The 13,548-nt window shown below is 39.1% G+C and overlaps 2 protein-coding genes across 2 annotated transcripts; one reads left to right on the forward strand and one right to left on the reverse strand.

Moving 5' to 3' along the window:
- Positions 1–627: 627 nt before the first annotated feature.
- Positions 628–7,343, reverse strand: shcbp1 (SHC SH2-domain binding protein 1). The gene is made up of 13 exons (XM_033984578.2): positions 7,049–7,343; positions 6,485–6,697; positions 6,304–6,419; positions 5,904–6,112; positions 5,154–5,249; positions 4,617–4,847; positions 4,082–4,259; positions 3,171–3,291; positions 2,966–3,097; positions 2,772–2,890; positions 2,491–2,577; positions 2,250–2,388; positions 628–1,894 (listed from the first exon to the last, which is right to left on the reverse strand). The coding sequence occupies exons 1-13, from the start codon at positions 7,203–7,205 to the stop codon at positions 1,584–1,586; spliced, it is 2,109 nt and encodes a 702-aa protein (XP_033840469.1). The 5' UTR covers positions 7,206–7,343; the 3' UTR covers positions 628–1,583.
- Positions 7,344–8,049: 706 nt separating this feature from the next.
- On the forward strand, positions 8,050–11,674 carry tssc4 (tumor suppressing subtransferable candidate 4). The gene is made up of 2 exons (XM_033984567.2): positions 8,050–8,136; positions 9,252–11,674. The coding sequence occupies exon 2, from the start codon at positions 9,280–9,282 to the stop codon at positions 10,159–10,161; it is 882 nt and encodes a 293-aa protein (XP_033840458.1). The 5' UTR covers positions 8,050–8,136; positions 9,252–9,279; the 3' UTR covers positions 10,162–11,674.
- Positions 11,675–13,548: the final 1,874 nt, after the last annotated feature.

Raw genomic sequence — 13,548 nt, forward strand, 5'->3', positions numbered from 1 at the left:
GTTTCTCTATAGCTCATATTTGTATTATGTAATGTGCTTTTTGCATTCAGATGCCAAACAAGTTAATTCAAATCAATACTATAACTTGAGTCAGAAGTAACTGTGAAGATTATAAGACATTTGCAGTGGTTTAGTTTTGCAAATTTATGTATTTGATATTGTTCATATGCAAAAGCACCTCATTGATTTATGTATTGTGCCTTTAACTTAGTATCTCTTCGTTATTGGTGTAACTGCATAGGGAAATTTTATCAAACCATTTTCCTGTGACCTGTTTCAATGCTGGAATCTAACATTTAAGATGCACACTATAAAAGAACTGCCTGTGCTTACTGTTTGATAAAAGGTATTGCAATCACAATTGAACCTGGGTTGCCAGTGCTGTAACCTGCAAGTGGAGTAGACACAAAGCTCAGAACCTTTCACTGGGCTACAGATGCTGGGGTTTAGATAGGGAAGGTTCAGATCAGAGTCCTTTTAGGTTTAAGTGAACAAACTTTCAGCATTGAAACTGACATCCCCTTTTCCTTTGATTGCCATTTTGGCTCTATCCAAATTATAACGAATAAATGGGATATCATTTCCAGTGTTTTTGTAAAAGAATAAAAAAACGTAATGTTTTTGTTTATGGGTAAAAGCTGTTTTTAATTTTAACATGTCGATCTTATATCTGGAGACACAAGTCAAGTTTATGCTATTTAAATCAGAATCTTACAGCTCCTTGAAAGTGTTACAACGTTTTGTCCACACCATCAGTACCAGGAGAGTGATACACTTTTAGCATTCATGTGATATTCATAGCATAATTGCAATTACTTCCTATGACATACATTATTAAGTACAATGAAAATATCAAGTAATGTCAACTAAAAAAAACATTGTATGGAACACAAGGACCTTTATTGGTGTACTTTTGTGTACATGTATCTTTTTACTAAACTGGTTAATACCCTGCAGAATTTCACTAATCAGAAAAGTATTATAGACATTAGGATTTCAACAGTATTTTAATCTTTCACATTTTTACAAATAAAAGATTAAATAATTTAGTAAAATCTCAAGTTGATCAGTTTTATCCAAGCCGCTGAACAAAGATGAATTTAAAAAAACAAATGCATCAGAATTAATTAAAAATACACCAGTGGCTTTGTGAAAAACAAAAGAAAATTAAGAACTCCATATAACGTGAACTTGTTCATAGTGTGACATTCTCGGTGCACATTTGAACGGCCCATTACCTCTCCAAAAACACATTTATTACAGCAAAAATTTGATTCCAAAGTGACAAGTGTTCTCCGAAGTTATATGTATATAAAAAAAATTAAAACGCCAGACGTATTGTTAGCCCATAGGAATAAATAAGATAAAAGCATTTGTGCAACTTCAAAAGTGCCCATTCACTGCACAATTTCTAAGGGCTCAGTATGTTCAGGAGTGCAGCTTCAAAATATGGCTATAATTAAGTGAGACGGCTCAGTCCAAAGCAAAAATACTCTTCGGATACATTATATTTACAACTGCAGTAGCGACCTATATGGACTTGTGTTAAAGACATAGGGGGCGGTAAAGAGCCAGGTAACAGTTCAGCAGATGAAGGTGCCAAAGTCACCCATCCCGTTGCGTCTGAACTGGTTTCCCTGAATGGACACGAAGATCTCATGGTTGAGTAGATCCTGGACGGGCCGGCTACACGTGGCCTCTTTACTTCGGCTCAGCTGTCGACACAGCTGCCACTTTCGGGCGGAGGCAGAGAGCAGGTCACCGTCGGCGCTGAGACTACCATCACCCACCTGGTCCTCCAATGTGGGTTTGGTTGGGGGAGTTGCAACGGTGGTGATGATTTCAGGTTCGGCAACTGGTCCTGGTGGTTTCTCTGTTGGTTTGATCGTGTTTTCTGGAAGACAAAAAAAGTGCTACTTAATGACAGAATTGAGACAAACTGTCTCCACAAAGTCATCATGAACTACCACTTTTCAAAACACAATGTCCCTTGTTTTTGTCAAGTACCGGTAGTATAAATGACACAACTTCACAGTATACTGTCATATTGGGGCATTTATGATCATACTTTCAGCATTAGAAAGGTGCATATAAATAAAATGGTTTATCATTATACTGTTAAAATTTCATACCATCCCTATTGAGGACTGAGTTAGAAATGAATGGCTGAATAAGACCCAAGTATCTCACTAATCCAAATCAGCTGAAAGCAGTTTACAGTAACAAATCCAACAGGCACATGACCTTACCTTCAATCTTTTCAAGGGGAACAGTCTGGTCCTCCCCAGTGCTGGGTTTAACCAGTATCACTCCATAGCCCTCATTGTTATGAATTACATTGTTTTCCATGGTGATTGATGGCAGCACATCAAGTTCATCAGCAAAGTCCTGTGAAGATTAAATATTGTTAAAAGCACAGATCAACGGATAAAGACAATAGTGGCACTGAAATGATAGTACTGTAGTTTAAGATAGTGCTGGTCAGCTCACCTTGATGAGGATCCCATCTTTGCAGTGGTGGATGCCATTTCCAACCAGACTGCACACACTGCCAGGGTAGACCTCTATGCCAGCTCCCTGTAGAAACAGTTAAAATCAAGCTAATTGCAACATTACAGGTTGTTTTCACTTCAATCCTGACAGAACTTTCACTGTGCACATACAACATAAAAGCAAGAGTAGTTGTCTCCATTTCAGGTGGAAAAGAAAATCTGCAAAGTCAACTCAGGAGGACGTGAGTAATACTATAATGTACAACTGTGCTAGTTTACCTTGGATCCATAGAGGTCACAGATGTTCATGGTGAGGTGGGCTGATGTCCTGACAATGACTCCGGTGGTCTCACACTGTAACACACAGTTCTCCAGGTAGAGGTTCCCCTGACGCACACCTAAACAGACAACACATCACTCAAACGCTGCTTTTTACTGACAAGTTAAACCAGCACAAATTCAACCACACTTACAAACAATGCCCTCAATAGCATCGTGCTGGATAAACTTGATGTTGGATATTTTAACATTTACTCCGGTGGATTCAATGAATGAGTCTCCTTTGCCCTTCTTTTCAATCACCACCTCATCTGGAAGTCCAAAGCCTAGAAACAAAGAGTAATGAAAATAATACATATATATTTTTACACTTTCTACATGCTTTAAGCTTAGTATTACCTTCTACTGTAATTGAATCTGGTAGGTTGATTGAGCTGGTGACATTAAAGACACCTGGTAAAACTATGACCACATCACCCTCATGGCAAGAGTCCACTGCTGAAACTGGGTCCCCGTAAAACTAAAAACACAAGAGGTGGTGAGTTTTTTTTCCCAATTTGTTGTTGTTATTTTACACACTGGGATAGGCCCTACAATATTGTTACCTTGCTAGCCAGAACCACAAGCTTTAACAAAACCTGTCAAAGCGTATACTGTCTCCCCAATTTCAGAGGGCAACAACCATAAAAGGACTGAGAAACAGCACAGACTTTTGCAGAATCAACAATCAACACCATGTGCTTATTCATCTCAGGCAAAATAAGTTATATATTGTTCTGAATGTTATGAGAATTTTTTGACAGGCGACATCTTTTGCATTTGAGAGACACGTGATACAAATTAGCGACTGTGGTTGGACTGTGTCAAGTCAGAACGAAGGATTTTCACCCTCTATTGTCCGGTTCCAGACTCTTCTGGATTCAATCGGAATGTAGAAGGGACAGACTGTTCAGGCAAGCATCACTGAATTCAAATGTCAAAGAACGTGACTGCCTCCTAACGTTCTTTGTTAAATTTAAGACTCTCGTTGAGACCTCGTTAACGCTCTACATGATGGATGTGATATGTCTTTTGAGCAGGTTTCTTGCGGATGTTGTAACGCTAGTGTAATTTAACCACTTCTGACTGTTGCAGTGTCCGGGAAAAATAGATCCGCTAATAGATTCTGCAGCCCACAGCTCTCCCAGACTCACAAGTGTTCAGCAGACCAAGTGTTTTGAATAGTAGTGTTGCTCTAGAGTCATAGAAGCTTTAAAGCTCAGAAACTTGGTTCCACTGAATGAGTATTTTATATTTCATTCAAGACTTGCCTTTATTTCTGTGTCCTCATTAGAATACATGGGCAGCAGTTTGTCATTGAGGAGAGACTGGAGCTGTGAAGCGGTGCAAGAGGATGCGACCACATGAACCACCTTCAACCCAGACTCTCTGGGGCCACGGCTCTGTACAAACTGCTGTCTGGCATTACCTTTATACCCTAGAACATATCTGGAAAAACAAAACACTATGTAAACAACATAACACAATCAAATCAAAATTGTACTTTAAATTGGCAGGAAATATCAAATCACAAAGGCTGCACTTAGATAATGGGATATGTTCTTTGCAGAGTTTTAGGATGACCCTTCTGACTGTCTTTTTACAGAACAATCCTCTACAAACATGTTCTGCAATTCACAGGATTCTTGTATCAGTTTCAGGTCATATTTCAGTCAGGAGTCGTTTACAACGTGCACTCCGAACAGAATCATTCTTTTTTAACAGTATTGCCAATCTAATCGCGATTTAAAAATATACAATTCACCAAAATCGTGCAGCCCCAGTTGGAATCTAAATTTAAACTACCGTAATAAGGGGTTTTCAATGATGTGCAGCTTGCGTTTGTATGTTTCTAGCAGGTCATAGAGTTTGAGGCCCTCCACCATGGACACGTTGTCTAGTTCAGAGTCAGAATCACAGCACATGCCGCTGCGCAGAACAGAGAACTGCTCGAAGACCTTGGAGCAGTTGTCCAGTAACGTCTGGTACTCCATGACCAAACCTGCAGGCACTCGGTCCTCCAAGATGTCATAAAACCTAATGAGCAAATAAGATAAGATATGCCTTTATTAGTCCCACAATGGGGAAATTCCAGTATTGCACCGCACAGTTAAAGAACAGAAGGAAAATGGTACATGTAATAAAACAAGATAATAGATAAATAGTTTATTTTTAAGTAAATTTTTTAAATTATTTTAAACTAAAAATAGACTAATATAACATCTTCGTAAAGTGACTTAAGTATTGCACATAGGTATGGATGAATGACACATGACAAATAAAATGATTAGAAGATAAAGCAGAACAATATTTAACATAGCAAGAAGAACTGAGGTTACTTACAATCTCAGGCGAGGCTCTACACATCGCACAAAGTAGTCAAAGTCATCGTCTTCATCCTCTTCATCCCATCGCCGCCAAATGTGTTCGTAGAAAAATCTAAAACAGCAGCAGTCAATTGAACTTACTGGGCCATATCTAAAAATGTATATTATGGCTTTAGGTTACGGTAGGATTAGCATTTTCTTTATTCATTCAACCATTTGTTTTGCATGTTCATGTCTATTGAGATTTTGAGTGAGAAACAGGCTTGTAGATATCTTCACTGACAAAAATTGAGACCACAAGAGTTGGATTCTTTTAAAATAAACCTGTACACAAGTTTAACATGTTTAACAGATTGCCAATTCGCAGTAAGTATTTTCAAAACTCTCTCAAGCCTTGGCTAGCAATATTTCATAGCATTCTACTTGCTTGATACAGTTTGTTAGTTCTCTGTATATATAGTTTTTGTAAGAGATCCTACTAATTTTAAGAGTGCCAGCACCATACCACACCCTCTCTTGGTTGGCTCAAGATATGCTCTGTTCATCCATTAATCAAATAAGAATTTCTTGTCTTCACGTTGATAACGCAAATCGTATTTGCGTTTTGTGTGATATCTGAATTGACAAAAAAAAAACGATTCTACTGATGTCCATTCATTTTAAACTAATTGGGTTATCAATTTTTTTTTCTTTTGTTTTCTTGTAAACACATTTTGTGTGTCCATTTTTGTCACACCGTCACATCTTTGTAGACAGAAAAGCGCACCGGAGATGTTCAATGGCGAGTGCGGTCTCGTCAAACTCTCCGGATTCCTCGTAGACTGCGTGGAGCTCCTTCAGAGGGACATGGTGCTGTGTGGCCTCCAGCACAGACTTCATGTTGTCCTCAGTCAACTCACAGCCTTTAGCCTCACACTGCATGGGCAACACCAGGCGCACCACAGCCTTCAGCTCCTTAAAGTCCACATCCTGAACCTACAAGGATGAGCAGCAGTTTGAGGTCAGCAGGTGTTCATACAGAGGACTGCTTGTTGATTTGCTCAGTTTCTCAAAGCTTCAGATAGTCTTATGTATCTTATCTATCGTACATTTTGTTTTGAATGATAGATATGAGCTAAAGCTGTAAAATAAATAAATAATAAAATGTACACATAACAAAAACTTACCTCTACCAAAACATCAAAGACATCAGTGCACCACAAGGCTTGCCAGTCACACACCTCTACCACCTTCTCAAGATAATCTGCTGTGAAGGCTTTGACCTCTGATGGCTTACAGTCACCTGTAAGATGTCAATGTTAATTTAATTTCATTTTAAGTCTAAAAATAGTAAGGTGGGAGTATTACCCAGCACATAGTCTTGGTAGGCCTTGAACCTCTCGTAGAAGAGTAGGTGGCTGGTCTGGAAAGTGTCTGGGAGACTGGAGTTTGATTCTGTTTTGTGTTCACATCTCTGCAGCTGTGTGCCTGACCGCTCTGTGCCAAAGGGGTCTGTGCCGCTGTCATCTCCACTGCTTTCACTGTCCGCATCTTCGTCCTCCTCTGCATCCTGGAACAGAGCTTTGTGGACAGAATACCAACATGAAACTACATTGTTTTGGTGCTTCCCAAGTCAGCTCCTTTAGATTTCTCCAGGCCTAGAGTAACCAGTAACACTAGTATGCATGACTGTCACTAAGTTGCCCAGTATCTGTTGCAAGCCATGAGCAGTAGTGGGCTAATAAATCACGCAGTCAGCTACAAAGCATTCAAATAAATTCTTTGCTATAATAAATTACATAGCAAAGTCAATTCATTATTATAGGTTGTGAAACATTGTATGATTGCAAAAAACTCACATCAGTGCTTACTTATATCAAACTAAAAGGATCTTTCAAACTGTCAAAACGCTGCATTGACATTTTCACAAACCTTGGGTGACGGGGGCCTCGCTGCGTCCCTCGTCTGAGCTGGCGATGCGGTTGTTGTTTTCCACTTCAATCTCAACGTGAACGTACGAATCTATATCCGACACCACCACCTCAGCCATGCCTCCATCAACAAGCAAACGTTTCTCACAAGACTCCATCAAATTCAGCACAGACGGAGCCCAAAGGAAACGTCTGTGTAGCCGTAAACAGCTGTGAAATGTGTAACTTAACTGCGCGGTATACACACCCAGGCCAGTTTCAAACTTTCCCCGGGTTGCAGAGCCGAGCCAATCGAGAAAAGTGAAACAGCGCAGCTCCCTCCCTCTTTCATAACAACCTGCCCAATGACGACAGCGACACTGAGCATGCGCACAAGACCAATGAGCGTATATATATATATATATATATATATATATATATATATATATATATATATATATATATATATATATATATATCTCCGACAAAAAGAAACATGGACTGATGGACTTTTATTAGACATAGTAAAGTGACAGGAAAGTATTTGAGAAATGACAGGAAAGTTTTTTGGGGTTTTTTGTAAAGTAATGGGAAAGTTCTTAAGCTGAGCAAGACAGTGTTTAAAGAGAGAGAGAGAGTGAGAGAGAGTTTTTAAAGGGTGCAAACGAGTGGGTGAGAGAGTTGCAGATTGGGTGATTATTTATGTTTTGATTTGTGTGATTTTAATGTCTTTCTTATTCCGTAAAGCACTTTGAATTACCTTGTGTACGAATTGTGCTATACAAATAAACTTACCTTGCATTGTCTATGTCAAAATAATAAAGTAGACACTTTAGTTAGCATATCTTAAGTGCCTAAAATGCGTTTTAAAAATCTGACTCTACAATAACTAATCGAAAAAAATAAAATAATTGTTTCAACCTTACATCCAATACAAACTAGGCCTACTTCTACTTTTACACCAAATAGTAGTCTTTGTGTGTAATTCTTATCTATTGCCACTAGATAGCGCTCCTGCCGTAAATACAGTTGTGCAACTGCCTCCCATCATCAGTAGAAGAATCTGTAGCTGGCGACACAACCTGCACAGGTCGTTGTGCCAGCGAAAAGGTAAAAGATGACCATCTGTCATCAACCTAATTCATGTCGCAGTGGCATTGTGCTCTGCAGACAAAGTCCTTATATCGGGCCGTCGGTCATCCAAGTGTACGACGTTTTTCAGTCTTTGCAGCGCACAATGTCGCAGTGGTTAGCATTAGCACGCTAACCTAGCAAGCTAACGTGAAAACAACAGGCATGTCACTGCCACGAACTTGCCCATTTCCCAGCTACACAAGAAACGTGTTTGTTTTATACACATTTAAATTATTTATATCTGAGAAGAAACCAGTTAACCGTGTGTCCTACTTACACGCAGACACTCAAAATATAATCCATGTTAGACTTCCATTGTTATACTCTAAAACTATTTGTATATCTATTTGTTGTGTTTAGCCTTCAAGAAAGATTTCAGTCTGTTTCACTGTTAAAACACTGGTTAAAATGATAGAGGGGTCCTGCGTAAATAGTAACAGAATCACATGACGATTATTTACGATCATGTCATGTTAGACCTACATACACTTGCATCTGAAACAAATTAAATTATAAATTTTATATGGCCTATGTGCTATTGTTACTCTTACATGTAGGAAAATTATCAGTAAGATTTTTTTAATCACCAAACAAGAGCTGGCCACAATATGTAAAAATAATATTTATGTTCAATTTAAAGTTTAGTTTTTTCCAGAATGTAAAGTGACTCAATAAGGCATGCCCCCCAAATTCTTCTCTTTGTACATTTTATCTTTATGGTCAAGGTTAACCCTAGCCTGACCTCTAAACGAGTACATCCAGTAGAACATGTTATATATAGTACTTGTGTTTTTGTGCTAGCAGGTAACTTGAAGTCAAAACGTTAACATGCTACATTTATGGTTTGCTGCAATGGAAAACACACCACGAAGGGAATAAGGGATCTGTATACTGACACTCATAAATTTAAAGATTTACAAAATTAGTATATCTAACCTTTGGAGTAATATCATCTCTTCACTAGACATTGTTAGATGGTCTAATTTTCTATTAAGTAAAGCGTAAAAGTATGGCAAATTACCTGTGCCTGTGTTTATGAGTAAATATTGCTTTATGATTCATTCTAATGTTTTTGTCTATTTTTTTCCTAGACTTTTGATAACACTTCCTTGTGAAAAAATGTGTGACGACAAACATGGCAAGTCACCGAAGAGTGATGACGAGAATGAGCTGTCGGCCAGTGATGAGTCCGAGCCAGAGGAGGCCCCCAGTGGCGCACCCTTTGACCCAGAGCTAGATGCTGAGGATGATGATGATGAAGCCGATGACCGCAACAAGCCGGCAGTGAACGTTCAAGATGGCGCTCCGAAAGCCAACCCTTTCAGCCTCAAAGGTGGGAGCTCGGGGTTCTCCAGCCGCAGTCACAGCATCTTCGACTGCCTGGATAGCATGGCCAAGATGACGTCTTCTACTCTGGGCCAGGATAAAGTCATAGATGGCGTGTTTGCCCGACCTGTAGCTCCACCTCCCAGCCGCAAAACGAGCCACCCCCCTCCAACCAGCCCCACCCCAGCAAAGAAACGTGGGGTGCCCGATTACATGGTGAACCCGGATCGCTGGACTCGCTACAGTCTGGAAGATACAGCTGAAACTAGCGATCAGGGCAATAGCAGGGTGGCGCATCAATATCTGGCAAGTCTGCTGCAAAAGAAAGACGAGCCAGTGAATAGGGACTCCTGTAATCTCCACGAGAAAATTATCTTCTCCAAGCCTAGCCGAGTAGGGAAGGAACCACCCACCAACAAGTCAGAGAAGCAGAGCAAGGAAAAGGGCATGCGTTTAACCCATTTGAACGAAGAGGAGGAGGAAGAAGAGGACAAGAAAGATTTACAAATTACACAAAAGAAAGATGAGTCGGACATTAAGAAAAAACTGAACGTGGAGGGAGATGGTGATGACGTAACACAAGAGGCAATACAGGCGAATGCAGGATTCGGTGCATTTAAGAAAACGCATCACAAAATGTACAGGAAGAGCGCAGAGGAGAGTAGCCACAACTAGGCCCATGTTAGGCACTATGAAATAAGAATATTGTACAATGTTGTGTGTAGAGTTACAAGGCAGCATATCATTTGAATTTAAGGTGCATTGTGTGACTTTTGTGGTTAGGGGTCCACAATCCTGGATATCCATTGCTTTGTCTGAAATGTTCTGTGCTATGGCTTTTAGCTTGCCTGTAATTAAATAAATGTTAGACAGATGTTTTATATTGTTAAAAATACCTTGGAAAACTTGCATTCCTACTGTATGTGGAAACACCTCACCACAGATCTGACCTTTAACTTGTTTAACCTGGTAATGTTATCTGCTTGTCTCCATGGAGATAAGTAGATGCCATACTGATAAGTTTAATGCCATTTTGTGTTATATTCCAGGCAAAACAATAACATCTCCATAAGATAAGCAGCTGGCGTACCCTCCACCAGAAAAGTGACTTCTTAATGCACTTTAAGCTGTATCATTGCATATACATTTGTCTTCCATGTAAATATGGGCCCATATGTGGAAAGTAGAAAAATGCATGCATTGCTTAGTAAAGTTTATCGTATTGTATCACTCCTTTAAACGTGTAAATAGAATCAAACTGACTTGTTCGGGTTCTTAAATCTTTTTGTAACGCTAGTGCTCCCTGAGTTTTTTTCTTTTTTTTTTGTTTATGTGCCTTCTATTTAAATGAATGGACTAAAGCAATACCACTGTAGACTTTTATTTTGTAAGCTGGTTTTGAATAATTTGTGTCTATCTTCAATGTTGTCATTAGCTCTTGGCTGAAACGTAGCATTGCCTGCATAACATTGCCTGCCAATCATAATTAACACAAAAGTACCGTATTTAGGTTTGTAGGTAGGCAGCAGGCACTTGATGTTTTGTTTATAGTTTCTGATTTGGCAAAGGTCCAATTATATTTTCCGGTTTTGAGAAAGCAAAACTGTTTTATAGCCTGCTAATTCCTCATCTTCCAAATCATCCCCTGCAATGGCGCGACCAATAGGCTAATTACTAAGGTGAACTGCATGCACTGTTTAACTATAGATCTAGATGTAAAAATATGTATATGGTTTGCTGGCATAGGGCCTTATTTTTAGAGCTATCTTGTATGTCAAATAAAACAATATTGTCTACGACTTGTTATATTTAGTGTGGTTAAGAAATTGTATAAATCATCTTTCAGAATTAAAAAAGCTCAGTTGTTTTTTTTAAAGAATTGTGCAGTGTGTTTTGTTTAAACCTACTGCTTGTTCTCGCGGGATCCTTACAAGGCTAACGTGTTTAATCAAATGTATGTTAACATTCAGGTTGGCTAAGTTTGATAAAAGCTGGTTCATTTGCATGTTATCTGAAGCGGTTTGTTTGGATAGGCCACATTCACATGGCTCCAAGCAGTTAGTGAATAGGTACTCTTGTTTTGGTGCAATTAAATTTATCTTTTCAGGGATAAAAAATTTGCATGGCTTGGTTGGCATTCCATTGTAAACCTGGAAGAAAACCTGACATTAAATTAAAATGAATCCTTTTTTTTCTTTTTTTAATCTACTTCCTTTAAAACAGTCATACTTACTTAATAAAATAAAATAAGGCAAAGAAGTTTGAAGACATTTTGGGACAGAGACTATCCCCATTATTCATAGAGACGCTGATGCATGCTTTTATCACCAGTCGTATAGATTACTGTAATGCCCTGCTCTCTGGTCTTCCCAAAAAGGCGATTTCAGGTCTACAATTATTACAAAACTCAGCAGCACGTGTCCTGACTAAGACCAGGGGGCGGGGCCACATTACACCGGTTTTAGAATCCCTGCATTGCCTCCCTGTGTGTTTCATGATCGATTTTAAAGTTCTTTTACTGGTTTTTAAATGTCTTAATGGTCTTGGGCCTTCTTATCTTACAGAACTGCTTTTATCCTATGAACCCTCGCGGCCCCTGTGCTCCTCCGGCAGCAGGCTCCTAGTCATCCCCAAAGTCAGGACACACACACATGGAGAGGCCTCTTTCCAGTTTTATGGCCCCCGTCTCGTCGGTTTTTAAAAGCAGGCTCAAGACCCACCTTTTTAGCATAGCTTTTGATTAGTATTTATCATTATAGTTTACTTCTCTATTTATTTAGTCTTATTTAGGCTGGCTAGTGTGTTTATGTTTTACTTATGTTTTATTTACTTGTTTAGTTTTGACTTATTTTATTATTTATTTATTATTTTATTATTTATTTATTGACTTATTTATTGACTTATTTATTGACTTATTTATTAGTTTTGACTTATTTTATTATTTTTAATCATTTTAGATTTGCCAGTGTTTCCTCTGAGGAGCCCTCTGCACCGGGAGCTGTGGTTGGCTGTGGCTGCTGGGCCCTGGCTCGTGGGCCCTGGAGGTTTGGTCTTGACCTCATCTCTTCTCTGGGCCCTGGGCTGGTGTCCTGTGGCTGTGTGTGACCCTGCTCCTGGTGCAGATGGTTCCTCTGGTAGCGGTCTCTCATCTGGTTCATCTTTATCCAGCCTATTGCATCAAACATATTTTAAATGAAACCAAAGGTATTTTAACATGTGTTGGGGTGGGGGGTTGTTCGGTTGTGTTTATTGATGTGTTGGGGTTGGGTTGTTTGGCTGTGGGGTGGTTTGGTGGGTTTGGTGGGTGGGACTGATTTTAATGTTTTGTAAAGCACTTTGTGTTACATTTTTTTGTATGAAAAGCGCTTCATAAATAAAGTTTGATTTGATTCAAAAGGTGTGTTTTTTTCTATTTCCGTTTGTAAGGTCATCGTAAGGACAGTGTTTGTTTACTTTATAAAGGTTTAGGTGTGTTCAGAGGCTTTCCTTGGAACTGAGCATGATACCAGTTATAGACAAAACCAGAAAATCTACTACTGGAAACCACAGTCATTTAAGTCATTGTCATTATGCTTCAGGACAAACTACTCAAGCAAATACAACAAAATACATCAAAATTATTCAATCTGATGTTGGTTTAAGCATGTTTCATGTGTGTACACCCATGTGAACTAGGACAGTCAAACCACAAAAACGTGATCACATATTTGGGAACACATTTTTGTGGTTCAACCTTAACCTTGTGATTGATGTTAAGTTCCTCAAACATTAGTTGAGGAACTGTATGTGGAGGCTATCAGAAGCTTTTAACCCATGTGTAGAGTTGACCCATTATCTTAAGTAAGCAACCTAATCCATAAAAAGACTTATTATATACACATTCGTCCCGATCCAGGCGTCTCTTTCCAACAGAAAGCAGCCTATGCCTAACATTTCACGGTAAGTGTTTTATTACTGTTTAAATTCAAATGTATGTGAAACTGACTGTCATATTTCCCATACTTTACGTGCAGACTGAACGCGTCTTTACGTTGAACTGGAGCGGCGCGCGAGGAGGGTGAC

The sequence above is a fragment of the Periophthalmus magnuspinnatus genome, chromosome 3, assembly GCF_009829125.3.
Source record: "Periophthalmus magnuspinnatus isolate fPerMag1 chromosome 3, fPerMag1.2.pri, whole genome shotgun sequence".
Classification (NCBI taxonomy): Eukaryota; Metazoa; Chordata; class Actinopteri; order Gobiiformes; family Gobiidae; genus Periophthalmus; species Periophthalmus magnuspinnatus.

Bases quoted from the DNA above. Each gene is read 5' to 3' on its own strand.
- tssc4 (XM_033984567.2), top strand. From the start codon at position 9,280: ATGTGTGACGACAAACATGGCAAGTCACCGAAGAGTGATGACGAGAAT.
- shcbp1 (XM_033984578.2), bottom strand. From the start codon at position 7,205: ATGGAGTCTTGTGAGAAACGTTTGCTTGTTGATGGAGGCATGGCTGAG. The intron at 4,260-4,616 runs GTAGTTTAAATT...TTGTTTTTCCAG, and splicing joins ATTGAAAACCCCTTATTACG to ATATGTTCTAGGGTATAAAG. The intron at 3,098-3,170 runs GTAATACTAAGC...CTTTGTTTCTAG, and splicing joins AGATTCAATTACAGTAGAAG to GCTTTGGACTTCCAGATGAG.